The following is a 19,457-nucleotide window of genomic DNA, read 5'->3' as shown; positions in this document are numbered from 1 at the left end:
ATAAGACTTCCTTATTAGAAAGTGGAGAAACAAAGGTTTTAAAATGTGAAGCTGTGTTTGTCACTTTCTGTTGATCAGTACCTGTGACAGTCAGAGTTGTTCCAGATAAACTACTGCCCCATTCAAAGTCTGATGTTGTGAATGTGAACTGATACTGGGCTGAATCAGTCTCTCTCAGGTCAGTGATTCTCAGAGTGGAGCGTCCTCTCTCTGTTTCAAAGACCTGAACACGACCTTTATACTGGGAGTCTGTACGAAGGTCCTCAGACTGTGAAGGATTCTTCCACTGAGGACCACGTTCAGGACGGAACCAGAATTTAGATGTAACCTCATAATAACTGTTGTAAGTACAGGAAATATTCACTGATGATCCTTTAGAGACACAGATGCTTCTATCAGTATAAATCACTCTGTTGCAGTTTTCATCACGAACACCTGAAAGATAAAATATATTTAAAACAACCCTGTTTGAAAACTTATTACATATTTGACTGTTTAGGTCGACAAGATGACAGATGACAAAATTAAACTATACATCTACCACTGTTTTTTTTCACTTTTGTTTATCATTGTAAAATAACTTTGAAGTAAAATACAATGTAAATAAACATTTTAGAGTCATGTTTGCACCTGAAATTGAAAGTAGAAAAGTCAGATTGACACATTACAGAATTTCTGCAATGAATGTTGTTGATTTAAAAGAGTCAAATTATTTAAATAACATTAACATGATTCCACAAGTTTAAACAAAGACTAAAGAAACTATTAAATCATTTTACATTTTTTATGTATAGTAAAGATTTGTAAGTTTTAATCCTGCAGTGAAATAAAAATGAAACAAATCTAAATTGTCACTGGACGTCAGTGATATGACTTTATTCAAACATTGTGAAATGTTTGAGTCACCAGCTGCTACTGAATTACAAGCAGTTAAAGTAAAACTCAAACATCAGATGCTGTTACTGTGTGTTAGTGGAAGACTGTGGAGGAAACTCACACACTGAAGGAGAAGGGAAATCCTCATGTCCTCTAAGAGCACAGGAATAACTGTCTCCTATATAAAACAGTGAGTTTTGTGATACTTCTTGTTGATTTTCATTTATTTTTTCTCCATTCTTGTACCAGATGTAAGAAGAATGATCTGGTAGACGACAGCTGCTGTAACACTTCAGCCATACTTTAGTAGAAGAGAATCTCCACACCAGCACCTGCAGATCGGGATCTTTAAAGAAAGAACAGATGTGTTTATATTGCTTATAGATTACAGAATCACACAAAAACTAAGACAAAATAACAGATTTCATACAGTGTTTTCAATTCATACAATTCACTGAGTGTTAAGAAGAATCACTAAACTACTGTGAATCTAATAAATGTATTTCAAATTTTTAAAAGATAAAGTTCCTAAACTAAATATACTAATTATGTGTTTTCTATATTTATCAGTTTGTGTTGATCAGTACCTGTGACAGTCAGAGTTGTTCCAGGTAAACTACTGCCCCATTCAAAGTCTGATGTTGTGAATGTGAACTGATACTGGGCTGAATCAGTCTCTCTCAGGTCAGTGATTCTCAGAGTGGAGCGTCCTCTCTCTGTTTCAAGGACCTGAACACGACCTGAATACTGGGAGTCTGTAAGAAGGTCCTCAGACTGTGAAGGATTCTTCCACTGAGGACCACGTTCAGGACTGAACCAGAATTTAGATGTGATAAATCTGTAATTATTGTAGGCGCAGGAAATGTCCACTGATGAACCTTTGAAGGCACAGATGCTTCTGTCTGAGTAAATCACTCTGTTGCAGGTTTGATCATTGACACCTGAAACATAAAATATTTAAACATCATTTTTACACAGCAGGTTTAGTTGTTGTTGAGTTACTGACTGTAATAATGTAGTGCTTAATATAGAAAGTGGTAAACGGGTGATTTGTACTGTAAATAACTGCACTGATGGGACAGTTCAATAAGGTAAATTGTCAACAGATGGTTTAATGTTAGAAGACTGTGGAGTAAACTCACACACTGAAGGAGAAGGGAAATCCTCATGTCCTCTAAGAGCACAGGAATAACTGTCTGCAGAAGAAATGTTCTCTGTATAAGAAAACAAAGATGTTCCTCCTTGAATTTTCTCTCCATTCTTGTACCAGATGTAAGAAGGATGATCAGGTAGACGACAACTGCTGGAACACAGAAGTTCTGACCTGGATCGATAGCTTTTGACCTGTAGAACTGAATTTGCAAAAAAGAAAAAAAAAAACAGTATATTTAAACCCACGTGTAAATATCCTAAATCCATGTTCAGTTTGTAGAAATGTTCATTAAATTGACTGAATCATTTAGAACTATAACAGAAGTTATCATATTTTATCATGTGAGTTAAAGCTCACACCTTACAGGACATTTTCATCCTCATACTTTCACTGTAGCATTTTCTCAATCTTAAAAATATGAAACAAAACAAATATTATAATGAACATGTTACCTGTGACAGTTAAAGTGACTCCAGGTTCACCTGTATATATCCCTCCTGGTTGGGTTGTTATGAACCTGAAGTAGTACACACCTGAGTCGCTCTGTCTCAGGTCTGTGATTCTCAGAGTGCAGCTGTTCTTATTATAGAAATACTGCAGACGACCTGCGAACACTGAGGCTGTTCTCAGATCCACATCTTCATAGTAACTGACTCTAGTGAACCAGAGTGTTTCTTTAACTGTAGTAATAGTTCTTGATATTCTGGATGGGTATGTGTAGGAGCAGTGTATGTCCACTGTTGATCCTTCTACAGCACAGATCTGAGTAGAAGTGTAAGTTACTCCCCAGTCATTCTGACCCTGCACCACTGGAACACAGAGCACAGCAGAAACCAAAGTCAGATTTACTTCAGTGTTGAGATAAACCTAAAGTTGCTTTATGTAAACATTTCATATTTATTTATGATTGAAACCTTTACTACTAGTACTGGTACTACTGTACCATTTAAATAATTCCAGAAGTTTCTTCTGCTGCTGCTCTTAAGTTGCAGCCAGATGCATGTGATGTGTTTCAAATGTAAATTAACTAGAAAGAGAAACTGACATTGAACTACCAAAACTCCTCTTCACTTTAAAGGCAGTGGTAGGTAAGAGGCCGACAGGTGATCCACACAAACACATGGAAAAGGAGGCAAAGGCAGAGTCCAACAGAACAAGAAGAAGACCCAGAACAGACAGACTCAAACATCACACAGGTGGTTTGTAGGTAAGATCCAGGTTCACAGAGAACATGAGGGACTGATGACAACACTGGGAACAGGTGAGTGAGGAGGTGAGCAGGAAGTAGAAAGAAAGTCTGGAGACATCTGGTGGATGAAATGTGAAATGTCACTTCATCAACATTGAACAGCAGACTGAGGAAGTGAGTTACTTTTCTTTAATCTGGTTTCTTAGTGTAGTACTTGTGCTTTTGTTAATTTCAGAGCATGTACTTCTGTACTGTAGTACTTCAACCAAGGTGATCAGGTCAGTTAGAAGTGGTACTTGTACTCAGATCTGACTCAGGTTGGTTAATTAACTTCTACTTCAGTACTGAGTTCGTCCACATCCTACGGAAGTGAGGATACGAACAGTAAGTAGTAAATTAATAACCCAGATCTTATTGCTCTAACAAAGTTGATCCTTTATATTTAGCAGAATCAAATGAACCTTTAATTGATATTTTGTATTGTGGTATTGATACTTTCACTAAAGGACCTGCGTACATCTTTCAGTAGTAGCTCCAGTAGGAGAGCACTCAGCTACGATTAGTATCAGTGGTTCAGTTCCCTGTTTCTAATACCTACTTGTTTAGACGTCCTTGGACAATACACCAAGACCCAACAGTAATAGTGTCTGACATCTATAAAAAGTTTTAGCGTTGGATATTTGTACGATAATATAAAATTACACGACAGCTCAACAGAATAAATCAAAGCTTCATGTTTATTCTGGACATTTCAATATTTCACCACAGCCTTGTCTCTGGACGTCAGGGTCCTCATCTCACCACACTTCACCAAAAATCAATAAATACATACAGATGTGACCACAACTAAAGTAGTTCCACTATAAGTGAGCAGCACATCGTACAGTGGAAATAAGAAAACACTTTACCTGGTGTAGAGAGAAGGAAAACAATAACTCCAATTACTGATGTTGTTAAACTCATATCTGCTGCTCTCAGCTCTTGTCTTGAACTGTCCTCTGTGGCCGGGGGGTGAAGGCAGTAGACAAAATCACACCTTGTTGTTTCACACTTCCTTCCTCTTTATAAATTGACATGAACCAGATGCTAATAAAACCTCAAGAAAATAACATTATGTGATGTTGAATATGTTATACATAGAGAGAACTGCACTATATCAGTTCACTAACTGATTACTAAAGGTTTTTTTAACCTTTCCTCTTTTTCAATTCAGGAAGAATTTAATCCTCTCAGCCATGCACCACATAGCAGAAGACAGGAAGTTGTGTTTTTTTGGGTTTTGCATACCACATGACCAGACGACTAGATGTGGTGCAGTGATAGTGACCACAAAAGGAGCAATATTTAGACACTGTTGGAGCATATCATCACAAGTTTTATCTTTAAATATTCTAGGCTGTTTAAAATTATTATTACAAACTCATGTCTAACTCATAGTAACAGTTTGCAGCACAAACACAGCTTCACTGTTAAGTTTATTTTCACACAGACAAACAGGACTGGAGCTGTGATCACACATCTGTTTGATGTTGGTCTGATGACCCTGTTATATTTCAAATGCAACATCTTTATCACTGCAGCTTCTTTACTTTGTTTCCACTGTTAGTCTGTGTTTATCTCAGTTTAACTCATGAGGTTTTCTTACATTGATGTTATCTGTGCGGTGGAGTAATTCTCCACACACATTTTAGATTATACAGTACTACTCTTTAAACTTTGCTGAAATCCAGTTGATTATTCAGTTTATTGCATTCGAACCTGTTTCACTAATCACACATTTAAATGACCTTTATGAGAGTTGTGAGCATTTTATTTAATCTCACAGTTACATTAGTTTTGAATTTTTACACATTCTGTTGCTCATTGTGTCTTAAACAAAGAGACACTAGGAAATCAAAACCAGATTTATTTCTTCTTCGCTGATATAAATAGGCCCAGAGAACATAATGATGTGAAAAATAAAGAACAGATACAGAACAAAATAAAGATATCAGCTAAATATGCAGTATTAAAGAGCTGTGTTGGTGATGTAGAAGAATTATCTGACAGGATCTTGGAAATTGTTTCCTTCAGTAAAACCTGAGCCTTTACTGACATTTAGTGGCAGCAGTATGAAACTACAAATACATTACATTAAGCACATTCTTCTCCATTATTGCTGTTGTACACACTATGTTATAATTATAGGAGATGTATTTCAAGTTTACCACCTGTTGCCTTTCTGATACATACTGCACAGACACAACCTTCCTCTTTGTTATCTCATTAAAACATAAAGAAAAAACACAGAGAGATGATAAATGTCATGTTGTGTTCAGCAGATTTTGTTGACTGTACTGTACAATGCAGATGCATCGTCCCCAGAGACTTGACCTGTGGTTCTGAGACAGAAAACAACAAGCAGTAAATCATACATCTATGTTTGGTATACAGTAGTGTAACAGTGATAATAAAACTGTAAGCAGAACAAGCAAATGCAACATAAGAAGCATGTTGAAATACAACATCCTATGAGTTCTATTATGTTGTGGTCTATGAAGAGCTGCTCACCTTGAGGCAGCCCTGTTAAATTTGACAGCAGCATATTTATGACTTTCATCCTCGTCCCTGTGTCTTTGGGCTCCAGCTGCTGTGATGTTGGAGTAGATAGGATCTGTCTGGTACTTCATGAAGTGGACACTGGCATACTGAACATCATCTGTCTCCTCCGACTGAGTGGGACGACGCTACAGAAACAAATCAACTCTTAAATCTCTGCAGCAATTTAGTAGAACATCAATGATTTATTCAGCATCTATTTATTTTTTGTCTCATTCATAATGGAAACAAGCTCAGCATGATAGCCTAAAAGTCCTTCTCCAGAGTCCAACCAATCCGGTGCATGTGCACACCATCAATCGTCTGATGATCAAATCTAAATACAAAATACTCTAAATTACATTATCACTTGATGCAGCAAAATGTTTTTAATCAGAACAAGTTAATCCAGAAAGCCACCATGACCTCAGACTTGGACAGGCTGACTCTTACCAAGGATACTACAGCTCACTGAAAACAGCCTGTGCTTTAGGTCACATGGAGTCAACAGAACACTGAGACACAAGAGGTCACCAAAATCAAAGGTCTCATCATCTTTCTTTCACTAGCTTTGCATCTAGTGAGGGTTTGTGTCACTGGTGTGTGCACTGGTAGCATGAGGTGATACCTGGCAGTCCAACTTCTCCAGAATGGCACATCAATACATGCCATTGCCAAAAGGTTTGATGTGTCTCCCAGCACAGTCTCAAGAGCATGAAGCATGATTCCAGGAGACAGGCGGTTATTCTACAAGAGCTGGAAGGTTCTTAACCCATCAGCAGGACAAGTATCTGCTCCTTTTTCCAAAAAGGAATAAGATGAGCACTGCCAGAACTCTACAAAATGACCTCTAGCAGGCCACTGATGTGACCAAACCATCAGTAACAGACTTGTTAGGGTGGCCTGAGGGCCTGACATCCTTTAGTGGGCCCTGTGCTCACTCAGGAGCTCGATTGACATTTGCCATAGAACACTGGAACTGTCAATCAGCCACTGGGTTCACCCTGAGCACATTTGGCAGAGGGTCTGGAGAGGACATGGATAACATCATGCTGCCTGTGACATCGCTCAGCATGACAGCTTTGGTGGTGGGATAGTGATGGTCAGTAATAATCTGGGGAGGTATATGGAGGGGCACCTAGACCTCTACAGGCCATGACACCCTGAGTGCCATCAGTTGAGAGGAAATATTTCGACCCATTGTCAGGCCCTAGGCTGGTGCAGCGGTTCCTGGGTTCCTCCTAGTGCACAACTATGTCTGACCTCATGTAGATGAGAGTATGCAGGGAAGAGGTCCAGGTCCATCCAACACCACCAGGTTGCATCTCAGACTGTCCAAAAGCTTAGTGATGCTCTGGTCCAGATCTGGGACGAGTCACCTCAGGACACTTTCTGTTGTCTCATTACAAGTATGCCCTTATATTATCAGGCATGCATACAAGCTCACGGGAGCCATAAAACTACAGAGTAGCATCCTGAGGTACTGCTATGAAATTTTCTCATAATGCACTTTCATCCTGCATAATTTTTTCACTTTGTTTATCAGGGTGTTCTGAATCCACCAAAATTATGTCCAAGGAAAGAGGAGGTTCAGTGTTAATGTTAACAGAAATCTGGACAGAATTCATGTCTATGAAGAAGATGAATGGCAGAAGAGCAACAGAAAATGCATCTCAATCAAATCTGTACTTTTTACCAGAACAGGACTAGATTTTATATTTTATGACATCAGAGCTTCACCTGTTCACAGACGTCTGGTCTTTCATGAGGATCAGATGTTCGCTTGGAGGTCTTTGTTTTTCTAAACAGAAGAATTATGAAACATGATGTGTCTTTTTAAGTGTTTGACGAAAAATACTTTATTACAACAGATCTTCTCACCTTATCAGTAGGAAGACAAAAAGGACTATAGCCAGGAAGAAAACAAGACTCATTCCAATGACTGCTGATTTCAGTGGTCCAGAGAAAACTGTGACTGAAAGAAAAAGAAAATCTGTTAAGATGTTTTAACCCAAAGATCAAACCAAAGATCACCTGCATTGAAGGCAGTTTATAGAGACATCTTCACTTAGTTTAAAGACAACCCAGGTCATAGTCATAATGTACGTGTTTCAGAGATGGGTTGATTTAACTGCATGATTATTTTTGGAAAAATAATTTGAATGATACAATACAGTTCACAGCACCAAATGTTTATTAGCCTGACTTCACTGATACATATGAAGCGAACAAAATATCACCAACACCTGTCAGGATGATGCAGTACAAGTGCCAACACATTTCATGCATGCAGAACCTACAGCTTTGTGATGTTCGTATTAATTAATCAGCATTTTAAGTCTAAGTAGCAGAGATGTGGAAATGCTGGATATTCACTAAAACATAGCTCATACAGGACTGTGTTCCTGGACGTCTCTCAGTGGAATCACCATAAAAAAACTCAAAAATAAAAGCCAGCTCTGCCTGAAGTGGTCTCTGGAGGTGTTGGAAGATGAGGAAGGGAGAAGGATGATGGTTACAAGAGTATTGTATTATACACTTTAATTAATTTTAATTTTAAGTAATTTTATCGGCATTAGAACAAATGGTGGTATTTGATATTAGAATTGCACATCTGTAAGTCAATTAAAGATTTTACCTGTGAGATGTAAAGTGTTGTTATGACGTCCTCTTATGTTCTGAGCCTCACAGTAATAATTCCCACTGTGTTCAGCTCTGATGTCAGTGATGGTGAAGATCTGTCCTGAAGCTTTTGGTGACTCTTCATTCTCCTTGTACCAGGTATAATTAGCTGCTGGGTTAGCATCACTGCTACAGGTCAGATTCACTGAACTACCCTCCACTATCTCAGAGGGACTCACTGACACAGAGGGAAGATTTGGAGGATCTGAAGGACAGTATGTACAGAGAAACAATTCAATAATAATAGCAATAAATAATATTAGCAAACAAATCAATGTGCCTGTATCTTCATGAGAAAATCATCCCGAATAAAACAAAATAATGATCAGTTCTGTCCTGCAGTTGCTAGAAAGAAAACAAACCCCAATGGAACAATCAAACCACCAATCTAGAACTGTAAATGTGTTGTTATTCGAAAAGACTCTTTTAGATTTTTCCCAAAAATGCTGCTCAGTAGCAACTGGATCTGCTTTAAAGATGCCATCACAGAGGAAGTTCTTCAAGAAGAAGGGTTTTAATGGACCCAATTAAAATGACAGACACTATGAGATTAAGAATTATTGTAAAAGAATAATGTAGAAGTCAAAAGAATGAATCAAGGATCAGGCAGAGAAAGTAAAGAACCAAACCTTTGTGGCTAAGGCACTAGGAAACAAAGTGACCACAAAACATGGTAAAACATGTGTCTAAGTACAGAACACAAAGTAACTGCATCACCTATTACATCAACTGTGTGCAGAACACTGTGCCGACCTGGAGGGTGCCGTCTTTCTCCAATAACCTAGGTGACCCCTGAATTTAAAGCTCTGCTGAACAAGATGAAAAGGAGTGCTTTTATATTAGGAGACAGAGAGGAGCAGAGGAGAGTTCAGCGTGAACTCTAGTACAACCAAGGACAGCTTCAAGAAGAAGCTAAAGGAGCGGCTGGTAGAGAACAACGTCAGCTATTGTAGACTTTGTAAACTGGTGTGAGCGCAACCAGCTGTGCTTAAATACCAGTAAATTATAAGAGATGATGATAGATCTCTGGAGAAAGAGCTGGTGGACAGCTTTAAGTACCTGGGTGTTCACCTAAATAATAAACTGGACAGATCCCACAACACTGATGAACTGTACAAGAAGGAGACTGATGTCCTTTGGAGTATACAGGACTCTGCTAAGGACATTTTATGACTCTGTGGTAGCCTCAGTGTTCTGCTGGGGTGCAGGCATCACAAACCGGGACAGTAATAGACTGAACAAGCTGGGGCCAGGAGGGCCAGCTCTGTCCTGGGCTGCCTGTTGGAATCTGTGGAAGATGTGGGTGGGTGGAGGTTGCTTGCCAAGCTTCATGAGACAGTAGACGCTCTGTGCAGCTCCTTCAGCAGCAGACTGAGACATCCTCAGTGTAGAAAGGAGGGTTACTGCAGATCTTTCATTTCCACCACTGTAAGACTGTACAAGTCAACAGTTTAACTCTATTCTTCTGGTCATTCTAATCATCGCCACAGTGGTCATGCTGTTTCAGATTGAAATAGAGTTATTAATATATCTGGTAGATTTCACTTCACAATTCTGTAAATATGTTAAAGTATTGTATTATTTTTATAACTACTCCTCTTTCTTGCACCTTAAATGTCTTTGTGAGCTATTAATTGTGAATATTAAAGTGAATTTCCCTGTTGTGGGATCAATAAAGTTTTATCTTTATCTCTAACAAAACTTGGCAAGAACTATGTCCAAAAGGAAAAACGAAAATGATGAACAAACAAAACAGAAAATCAAAAAGCTAGAACAAAAGGGGATAACAAAAAGCATTCAAAGAAGTGTCAACAGAAAACCACTGCCAAAAAAGAAGGCAAAAACTTAGAGAGCAAAGGTACAAAATCTGAAGTCCAGGTCCAGATCAGAGAGTGAGAGCAGAGGTCCAAAACACAGGGCAAAACACAAGGCTAGAAACAAGGTAAGATGAATGGCTGGAGAGTAGCATCGAAACTACCTGTGGAAGAAGATGTTGAACAGAGTGGTGCTTAAAAAAGAGAGCGACTAGACACAGGTTTAAATAATAAGGGTGCTAAATGAAGAAGATGAAAAACACTGTGGAGAACAGGAAAGAGAGCAAAATAAAAGTACAAGACAGGAAATGGGGCTAGGATCATGACAGTCCAGTGACCTACTTGTCATAACCATGACCTAGATGACAAACATCACATATATGTGTTTTAAAAGTTTTGTACTCACAATGGACGTCTACAGATATAGATGAGGACTTGTCCCCATATTGATTCTCAGACTTGCAGTAGTAGGTTCCTTTGTCCTTAGAGCTGATGGAGGTGAAATGAATAGTTCCTTCTGGTCCATGATGTATTGTTTGGTTCCCCTTGTACCAGGTATAATTAGCTGCTGGGTTAGCATCACTGCTGCAGGTCAGAGTCACTGAACTACCCTCCACTATCTCACCAAAGGGACGCACTGAGATGTTGGAGTTTTTTGGACCATCTAGAAAAGATGCAGATCACGACCTGATGATTAATATTCAGGATTAAAACAGCATAGTTAGTATAAACAGTCAGTAGTGAACTGTTTCCTCGACATCTACTGAAAACGTGAACCATGAAAAAAGAATAATCTGCTAAACTTTTTCTTTGTTCACCAGGTTCAACAAATCCATCAGATTTAAGTTGTTTTCCTTCAACCTTCACATTAGTTAAAGAACAATCAGATAACAGTTATTTCATTTGATTCAATACAATGGAAGTCACCAACATTTCACATTTATGGAGATATATTCAGATGTGCTTCTCCCCAGATCATTCTCAGCTACACAGTAATACTCTCCGGAGTCAGAGGACTGGATGGAGCTGAAGACGAGCTGTGGTTCCTTATTGATCAGTATTTCGTTCTTGTACCAGCTGTATTCACTGGCTGGGTTTGCATCACTGCTACAATTCAGAGACACTGGGCTGTCCTTCATAATGTCACCTTGGTAATTCTTCAACACAAAGGGAACCTTCGGAGCATCTGCAGGATATAAACAGACATTAACCTTTCAATGTGTCACTATCAAAGACTTGACAGAATGTTTCCTGAGTCCATCAACATAACAATTCCAAAAAGATTCAAACCAAATGACATTTTGTTTGTAACACACTTGACAAGTAAACTCACTCACACACTGGAGGAGAGCGGGAGGCCTCGTGTCCTTCGACAGCACAGGAATAACTGTGTGAAGTGTCAACGTATCCACTGTATGAAGTTGAAGTTTCTCCATGGATTTTATTTTCATTCCTGAACCAGACAAAAGAACGACCAGGAGGAAGACAGCTGCTGTGACAAACCAGCTTTGGACCAACAGAAGTCCAGATCACCTGGACCTGGAAATCTGGATCTGTCAACAAGGAACAGGAACGTCTCATAAAATGAACCTTCCAGTTCAACTCCTCCCTCTGCTGGCCAGAGGACATGAAGGAAACTTAAACACTGGACCATTCGAAACTATGTGCAGGTTGTGTTTATCCTTTTGTGTGTCTGTTTCACTTTTGTCTTTACAAATATCAAAATGTAAATTGCAAGAATGAACTTAATCTCACAATAAACACATAATTTCTACAGTATTCAACATTATATTATATTAGGTGACATTAACTACATTTACATTTAGTCATTCTGCTTTTGTCCAAAGTTACTTACAAGTGAGGCACAAGGCAAGATATCTAAGTCAAGGAGAAAAACATTAAAGCAAAGTGTTATAGGAAGAACAGTTTGTCAACTGCATGATGAGTTTCATGTTCATGCATACCTGTGACAGTCAGAGTTGTTCCAGGTAAACTACTGCCCCATTCAAAGGATTGTGTTGTGAATGTGAACTGATACTGGGCTGAATCAGTCTCTCTCAGGTCAGTGATTCTCAGAGTGGAGCGTCCTCTCTCTGTTTCAAGGACCTGAACACGACCTGTATACTGGGAGTCTGTAAGAAGGTCCTCAGACTGTGAAGGATTCTTCCACTGAGGACCACGTTCAGGACGGAACCAGAATTTAGATGTAACCTCATAATAACTGTTGTAAGTACAGGAAATATTCACTGATGATCCTTTAGAGACACAGATGCTTCTCTCAGTATAAATCACTCTGTTGCAGTTTTCACCACGAACACCTGAGAAATTAAATATTTTCAATGATCAATGTCAACATAATACTGCAGTAATTTAGTTTATTGTACTTCCTGTGATGAGGCTACTACTGTAAAAGATACGTGAGGTCAGTATCTAGAACAGTGCAGTGGAAAACTGTAGAGTAAACTCACACACTGGAGGAGAAGGGAAATCCTCGAGTCCTTTTATAGCACAGGAAAAACTGTCTTGGGAATAAATGTAGTCTGATAGTAATTCTGTATTTTCTGATTTCTTATTATTTTGTACCAGATGATGGAGGTTTGACCAGGTAAACGGCAGCTGCTGTTACAATCTTAGTGTTGTCCAGTAGAAGAGTAAGATGTTTGGATCACTTTCACTTTAAGATCTAGAAAAAACAGGAATATCATTATAAACAAAATATCAACATTAACACAGTTAAAGATACATCATTACTTTCTCGCTGGTCAATATATGGAAATACTGAAATGATTTTACCTGTAACAGTCAAGTGACTCCAGGTGAACCAGTAAATCTTCCTCCTGGATGGTTTGTTATGAACCTGAACCTGTACACAGCTGAGTCTCTCTGTCTGAGGTCTGTGATTCTCAGAAAGCAGCTGTTCTTATCACAAAGATGCTTCACACGACCCGAGTACTTTGAGTCTGTTCTCAGATCCACAGGTTCATTATCCAGCATATTAATAAACCAGAATGTTTTCTCAACTTTAATGTCAAGGTCATCTTGTCTGGATGGGTATGTGTAGGAGCAGTGTATGTCCACTGTTGATCCTTCTACAGCACAGATCTTAGTAGAAGTGTAAGTTACTCCCCAGTCATTCTGACCCTGCACCACTGTAACAAAGAGCACAGCAGAAACCACAGATTTAATTTAGTGCTGAGATACAGATGTTTGGAAAGAAAATAAAATGAATTCCAAAATGTATAAACTTGGGAAAAAGAATAAATAGTCATAATATTTTTTTTGTTCTAATTCTTACATCACCTCACTGCGAGACACCAAACCACAGAACTGATAAATGCAAATACCAAATGTATGTGATGTGCTTTAAATGTAAATGAACTAGAAAGAGAAACTGAGAATAAACTAGCAAAACTCATCTTCACTTTAAAGGCAGTGGTAGGTAAGAGGCCGACAGGTGATCCACACAAACACATGGAAAAGGAGGCAAAGGCAGAGTCCAACAGAACAAGAAGAAGACGCAGAACAGACAGACTCAAACATCACACAGGTGGTTTGTAGGTAAGATCCAGGTTCACAGAGAACATGAGGGACTGATGACAACACTGGGAACAGGTGAGTGAGGAGGTGACCAGGAAGTAGAAAGAAAGTCTGGAGACATCTGGTGGCTAAAATGTGAAATGTCACTTCATCAACATTGAACAGCAGACTGAGGAAGTGAGTTACTTTTCTTTAATCTGGTTTCTTAGTGTAGTATTTGTGCTTTTGTTCAACATTTCAGAGCATGTACTTCTGTACTGTAGTACTTCAACCAAGGTGATCAGGTCAGTTAGAAGTGGTACTTGTACTCAGATCTGACTCAGGTTAGTTAATTAACTTCTACTTCAGTACTGAGTTCGTAGCTCCAGTAGGAGAGCACTCAGCTAAGATTAGTATCAGTGGTTCAGTTCCCCGTTTCTCTTACCTACTTGTTTAGACGTCCTCGGACAAGACACCAGGATCCCTTAGTAATGGCGTCTAAACATCTATAAAAAGTTTAAGGTTGGATATTTGTACGACAATATAAAATTGTCGCCTGAACAGAATAAAGGAAAGCTTCATGTTTATTCTGAACATTGTAATATTTCACCACAACCTTGTCTCTGGACGTCAGGGTCCTCATCTCACCACACTTCACCAAAAATCAATAAATACATACAGATGTGACCACAACTAAAGTAGTTCCACTATAAGTGAGCAGCACATCGTACAGTGGAAATAAGAAAACACTTTACCTGGTGTAGAGAGAAGGAAAACAATAACTCCAATTACTGATGTTGTTAAACTCATATCTGCTGCTCTCAGCTCTTGTCTAGAACTGTCCTCTGTGGCCAGGGGGTGAAGGCAGTAGACAAAAACACACCTAAATTTCTTCACACTTCCTTCCTCTTTATTAATAGGAAACATGAACCAGATGCTAATAAAACCTCAAGAAAATAAAGTTTTGTGATGCACATGTTGAACATGTTATATATAGAGAGAACTGCACTTTATCAGTTCACTAACTGATTCCTGAGGATTGTTTTTTTTTTAACCTGTCCTCTTTTTAAATTCAGGAAGAATTGAATCCTCTCAGCGATGCACCACAGAGCAGACGACAGGAAGTTGGGTTCTCTTGGGTCTGTATATAATCATACTGAAACTACCACATGACGACTTTAGATATGTTGCATTGATAGTGACCACAAAAGAAGCAATATTTAGCCACAGTTGGAGCATATCATCACAAGTTTTATCTTTAAATATTCTAGGCTGTTTATAAAACTCACGTCTAACTCGGAGTCACAGTTTGCAGCACAAACACAGCTTCACTGTTAAGTTTCTTCTCACACATCTGTTTGCCGACTGTCTTACGACCGTGTCATATTTCAAATGCAACATCTTTATCACTGCAGCTTCTTTACTTTGTTTCCACTGTTAGTCTTGTGTTGATCTCAGTTGAACTCATGAGGTTTTCTTATTTTGATGTTATCTGTGCAGAGGAGTAATTCTCCACACACATTTTAGATTATACCGTACTACTCTTTAAACTTTGCTGAAATCCAGTCGATTATTTATTTCATCTCATTCTAACCTGTTTCACTAATCACACATTTAAATGACCTTTATGAGAGTGGTGAGCATTTTATTCAAAGAGGAATATTTCCCATCTCACACTTAGATTAGTTTTGAATTGTGTCTAAAACAAAGAGACACTAGGAAATAAAGATTATATTTATTTCTCCTTCGCTGATATAAATAGGCCCAGAGAACCGAACATAATGATGTGAAAAATAAAGAACAGATACAGAACAAAATAAAGATATCAGCTAAATATGCAGTATTAACGAGCTGTGTTGGTGATGTAGAAGAATTATCTGACAGGATCTTGGAAATAGTTTCCTTCAGTAAAACCTGAATCTTTACTGACATTTAGTGGCAGCAGCATGAAACTACAAATACATTACATTAAGCACATTCTTCTCCATTATTGCTGTTGTACACACTATGTTATAATTATAGGAAATGTATTATATAGTACCAATTTCAAGCTGTTTGGACCTCCTTAGTGACACTTTAACATATTTCTGGTGGCTGAAATGTGAAATGTCACTTCATCAACATTGAACAGCAGACTGAGGAAGTGAGCAGAGGTAATAAGTAACTAAGTACATTTACTTTTTCTTACTTTGTTTAGTGGAGTACTTGTATCTTTGCACCTAAGTGATTTTTAAGCATTTATATACTTTAAAACTTCAAATTGAGTTAAGAACTTAGTGGAGGTCAGTGAATAGTAAATGATCCTTCTTGCAAGAAGTTTGAATTGTCAAGCTGACTTGAATTTCAAACTTTTAGTGTTCTCAGGTGGAGCTTGTTGCACATAAAAGTCGATGTTATTCAATTTAATCTCAAAGCACCTTTTTTATACCAACAAAACATTTGACATATTTTAAATTAAAGGATACAGAGGAGTTTCTCAGATGTGAGGAATTCAGTTGAAGCTACTTCCTCTAAATATGATACAGAAAACAGACACAGATACAGACCTGGTCTTTTTTATTTACTCCACTTTTCTCATCCAAATTACTTCAGGCTGCTCTGAATAAGTGTTCAACATGTCCTACAGTGGAAATGTGAATATATTTACCTGGTGTAGAGAGAAGGAAAATAATAAATCCAAACGCTGATGTTGTTAAACTCATGTCTGCTGCTCTCAAGTCTTCTGTAGAATGAGAGAGTGTGAGCATTAGATAAAATCACACTACATGTGTTATAAATTTCCTTCCTCTTTTTTTTAATGCATCATGAACCAGATGCAACAAAAATAACTTGTATAGTGTTTTGAAATCTATATATAAGATATAACATGTTATATATGAAAAGTAGAATTGGAGACTGGATTTGTGGATCAACCACATCATACCTCACCAACACTGTTTAAAGCATCTTTTCTTTTGTACCTTCTTTTTTAGATTCAGGAACAACTCTCTCAATCCTCTCAGTGGAGCACAACAAGATCCAGGGAAGATACCAACTTTGATCTGTTGTAGTACACGTGATCGTACTGAAACCACTGTGAAACCATGATGTTAGAGATGTGCTGAGATGTGCTCCACACATTTCATACACCCAAAACCTACAGCTTTACACTGGGCGTATTTAAGAGTCTGAATTTATTTCTACTACTGACCACATGAGATGAGCTGTTTTCTATGAACTGAGGAACCACATGTGAGGAAGAGGACAGTGAAGTGAGAGAACAGGTTTTAATGAGGACAGACAGAATCAACAACAAAACTAATCTAAAAAGAACAAAACTAAAGATCAGAATATCACCCAATGACAGTGGAGGATAAAAACAAGAAATATAAATAGAAGAAAACAGGGAGGATTGGGGGGCGAGTGGCAGAGCAGGTCTCCATTAACCCCAGGGTCAAAGTGTCACTGGAGAAGACACTAATGAGACAGAAGCAGGGACAGAGACAGGTGAACAGACTGTCGCAAAAGTCAAGGCATGAGGAAATAAATGCATGTAAGATCACATCTGTATCATAAGATGATAGAGTTGAACGTATTTTGGAGATATTTCTGAGGTGATGAAAGTTTAGTTTAGTATCAAACCAAACACCAACACTTCTAGCAGCGGGCAAAGTTATCTTAAAGAGAATCTGTGCAGGGCAAAATGTGTTTGGCTTTATGTTGTGGACTGATTACAACTATTTTACGTTTTGTTAGAATTCAGCAGCAAGAAATTTTGAGCCATCCAATTTTTTATCCCATACTCATGTAAGGAACTCAGTCCTCTGTGGTCAGAGATCTTAAAGGGACAATACAGCTGAGCGTCATCAGCATAGCAATGGAAAGAAACACTGTGTTTACGAATAATATGTCCCAAAGGGAGGGGCAGCTTGGAGTTTGGTCTGTAGTTTTCAGGGAAAGAGGGATCTAGTCTAGGTTTTTCAAAAGAGGTTGAACACATGCAATTTTAACATAATCTGGCACATTTCCAGTGGACAGAGAAGGATTGAAAATATTCTGAAGAGAGGGAGCAAGCTGTTAAATAGACGGCGATTAACTGTGAATTTTCAAGATAGAGTGGTTGAATGTAGACAAATATTAAATAAAACACATTTATGATCAGAGATGGAATCCTCTAACTGAATGGAGTTTAGACTCAATCCTAAAGTGAATATCAAATCAAGGGTGGTTATGAGTGGGACCTTTGATGTGTTGAACCAGGTTGAAAGATTCAGTTAGACTGATAAAATCATTGGTATTATTATCCCCAAGGGGATCAATAAAGTATGTATTATTATTATTATTTTTTATTATTATTATTATTGCCTAACAACACTGTCAGCAACATACTCTGAGAATTCAGATAAAAAGTTACTGTTTGTTTTTAGGGGACGGTAGATGACAGTGGATAAGAAATGACAGAGCTTCAGAGCTGTGAACCTGTTTAAGTAAAAGCAGTGAGCATTTGAATTGATTATTAAAGACAACAGCAACACTACCACCCCGACCACTTAATCTAGGGTAGTTAAAATAAATAAAATTAGGGGGGGCAGAGCTCATGCAACTGGATATATTCATCTATGCTCAGCCAGGTTTCATTTAAGAAAAAGAAATCTGAATTCTGAGAGAGGATAAAGTCATTTAAGAGAGAAGCTTTGTTAGAGAGGGATCTGACATTTAGAAGTCTTGTAGTAGGGGAACTAATATTAGTACTGGGGTTGGTCAGAGGTTTAACAAGTTAGAATAGTTTCTTTTACTGCTCTGTGGCCTGTTTGCTTGAATTTAGGTTAGTGGGGGTCACAGAACAGAGAGGGGAGCAGATCCCTGAGATGAAGGTAGGAGGGGAGGATCTCTAGGTGTTAAGAGGAGGGACCGTCAGTCATGAGGAGTACACTGAATGACTTTCTGCATATCAGCAGCAAGCATGTGGCTGCCACGACGGTTGGGGTGCAAACCCTCATTCCTGAAGAGTGAGGGTGGATCCCAGAAGAGATTAAAGTTGTCAATAAATCCTAAATGCTGAGACCTGCATGAAGACTGAGGACTCTGCTGAAACGTCCTATTCCTCTGCCCAAGATGGGAATAGGGCCAGAGATAAAGACAGACTTAACACAGGACTGTAGGAAGCTAAAAAGTCCTTCTTAGTCAGTTCACAGTGCTGGTGAGTGGTGTCACAGGATCCACCGTCAACAATCACCTGGACAATGAAGAAGGAAGTGAGTCTAAGAGACTGGGGAGTTTATCCAGAATGACCGGGACTGTAGCTCCAGGTGAAGCAGTGAGGAGCTGCTTTGAGGAACCGGATGTGTCTGGTTATGGAGTCTCCAACAATCAAAGTGGTCAGAGAGAAGAGGGGCGAGGAGAGGGTTCCGAGCTGAGACCACTGAAGTCTTGTTCATGTTCACCTGAGATGAGCGCCGAGCTGGAGCCGCACCTACAGACACAGGAGAGGGGGGGTGATGAGGAGCAGCCGGCTCCACCTCTCAGAGCTCCGGAGTCCTGCAGGGCGTCTGAACACGGCCTCCTTCAGGATCCTCCGGCGTCTAGAACTAGAAGTCCGGGAGCTTTGCACCAGCCGAGCGCTGGTGGTGTCCGGGGGCGGACAGTCGTCACAGTCGGCGGGAGTCGATGC

At 38.9% G+C, this 19,457-nt stretch overlaps 2 protein-coding genes across 2 annotated transcripts in view; both read right to left on the bottom strand.

Annotated features, from left to right (window-relative positions):
* LOC113161780 overlaps positions 1–19,457 on the bottom strand; it is a 100,722-nt gene that overhangs the window by 31,481 nt on the left and 49,784 nt on the right. The window contains exons 5-7 of the mRNA XM_033326569.1: positions 1,464–1,676; positions 998–1,222; positions 82–435 (exon numbers count right to left, since the gene is read on the bottom strand). Coding sequence (XP_033182460.1) covers positions 82–435; positions 998–1,222; positions 1,464–1,676 — 792 coding nt within the window. The remainder of the gene's footprint in view (positions 1–81; positions 436–997; positions 1,223–1,463; positions 1,677–19,457) is intronic.
* LOC113162178 (B-cell receptor CD22-like) lies at positions 5,516–12,031 on the bottom strand. The gene is made up of 8 exons (XM_026360213.2): positions 11,629–12,031; positions 11,223–11,477; positions 10,698–10,955; positions 8,434–8,682; positions 7,677–7,770; positions 7,536–7,596; positions 5,769–5,944; positions 5,516–5,599 (listed from the first exon to the last, which is right to left on the bottom strand). The coding sequence occupies exons 1-8, from the start codon at positions 11,918–11,920 to the stop codon at positions 5,533–5,535; spliced, it is 1,452 nt and encodes a 483-aa protein (XP_026215998.1). The 5' UTR covers positions 11,921–12,031; the 3' UTR covers positions 5,516–5,532.

The sequence above is a fragment of the Anabas testudineus genome, chromosome 1, assembly GCF_900324465.2.
Source record: "Anabas testudineus chromosome 1, fAnaTes1.2, whole genome shotgun sequence".
Taxonomy (NCBI): Eukaryota; Metazoa; Chordata; class Actinopteri; order Anabantiformes; family Anabantidae; genus Anabas; species Anabas testudineus.
Note: the sequence above shows the minus strand (reverse complement) of the source record. Positions and strands in the feature narration are given on the sequence as shown.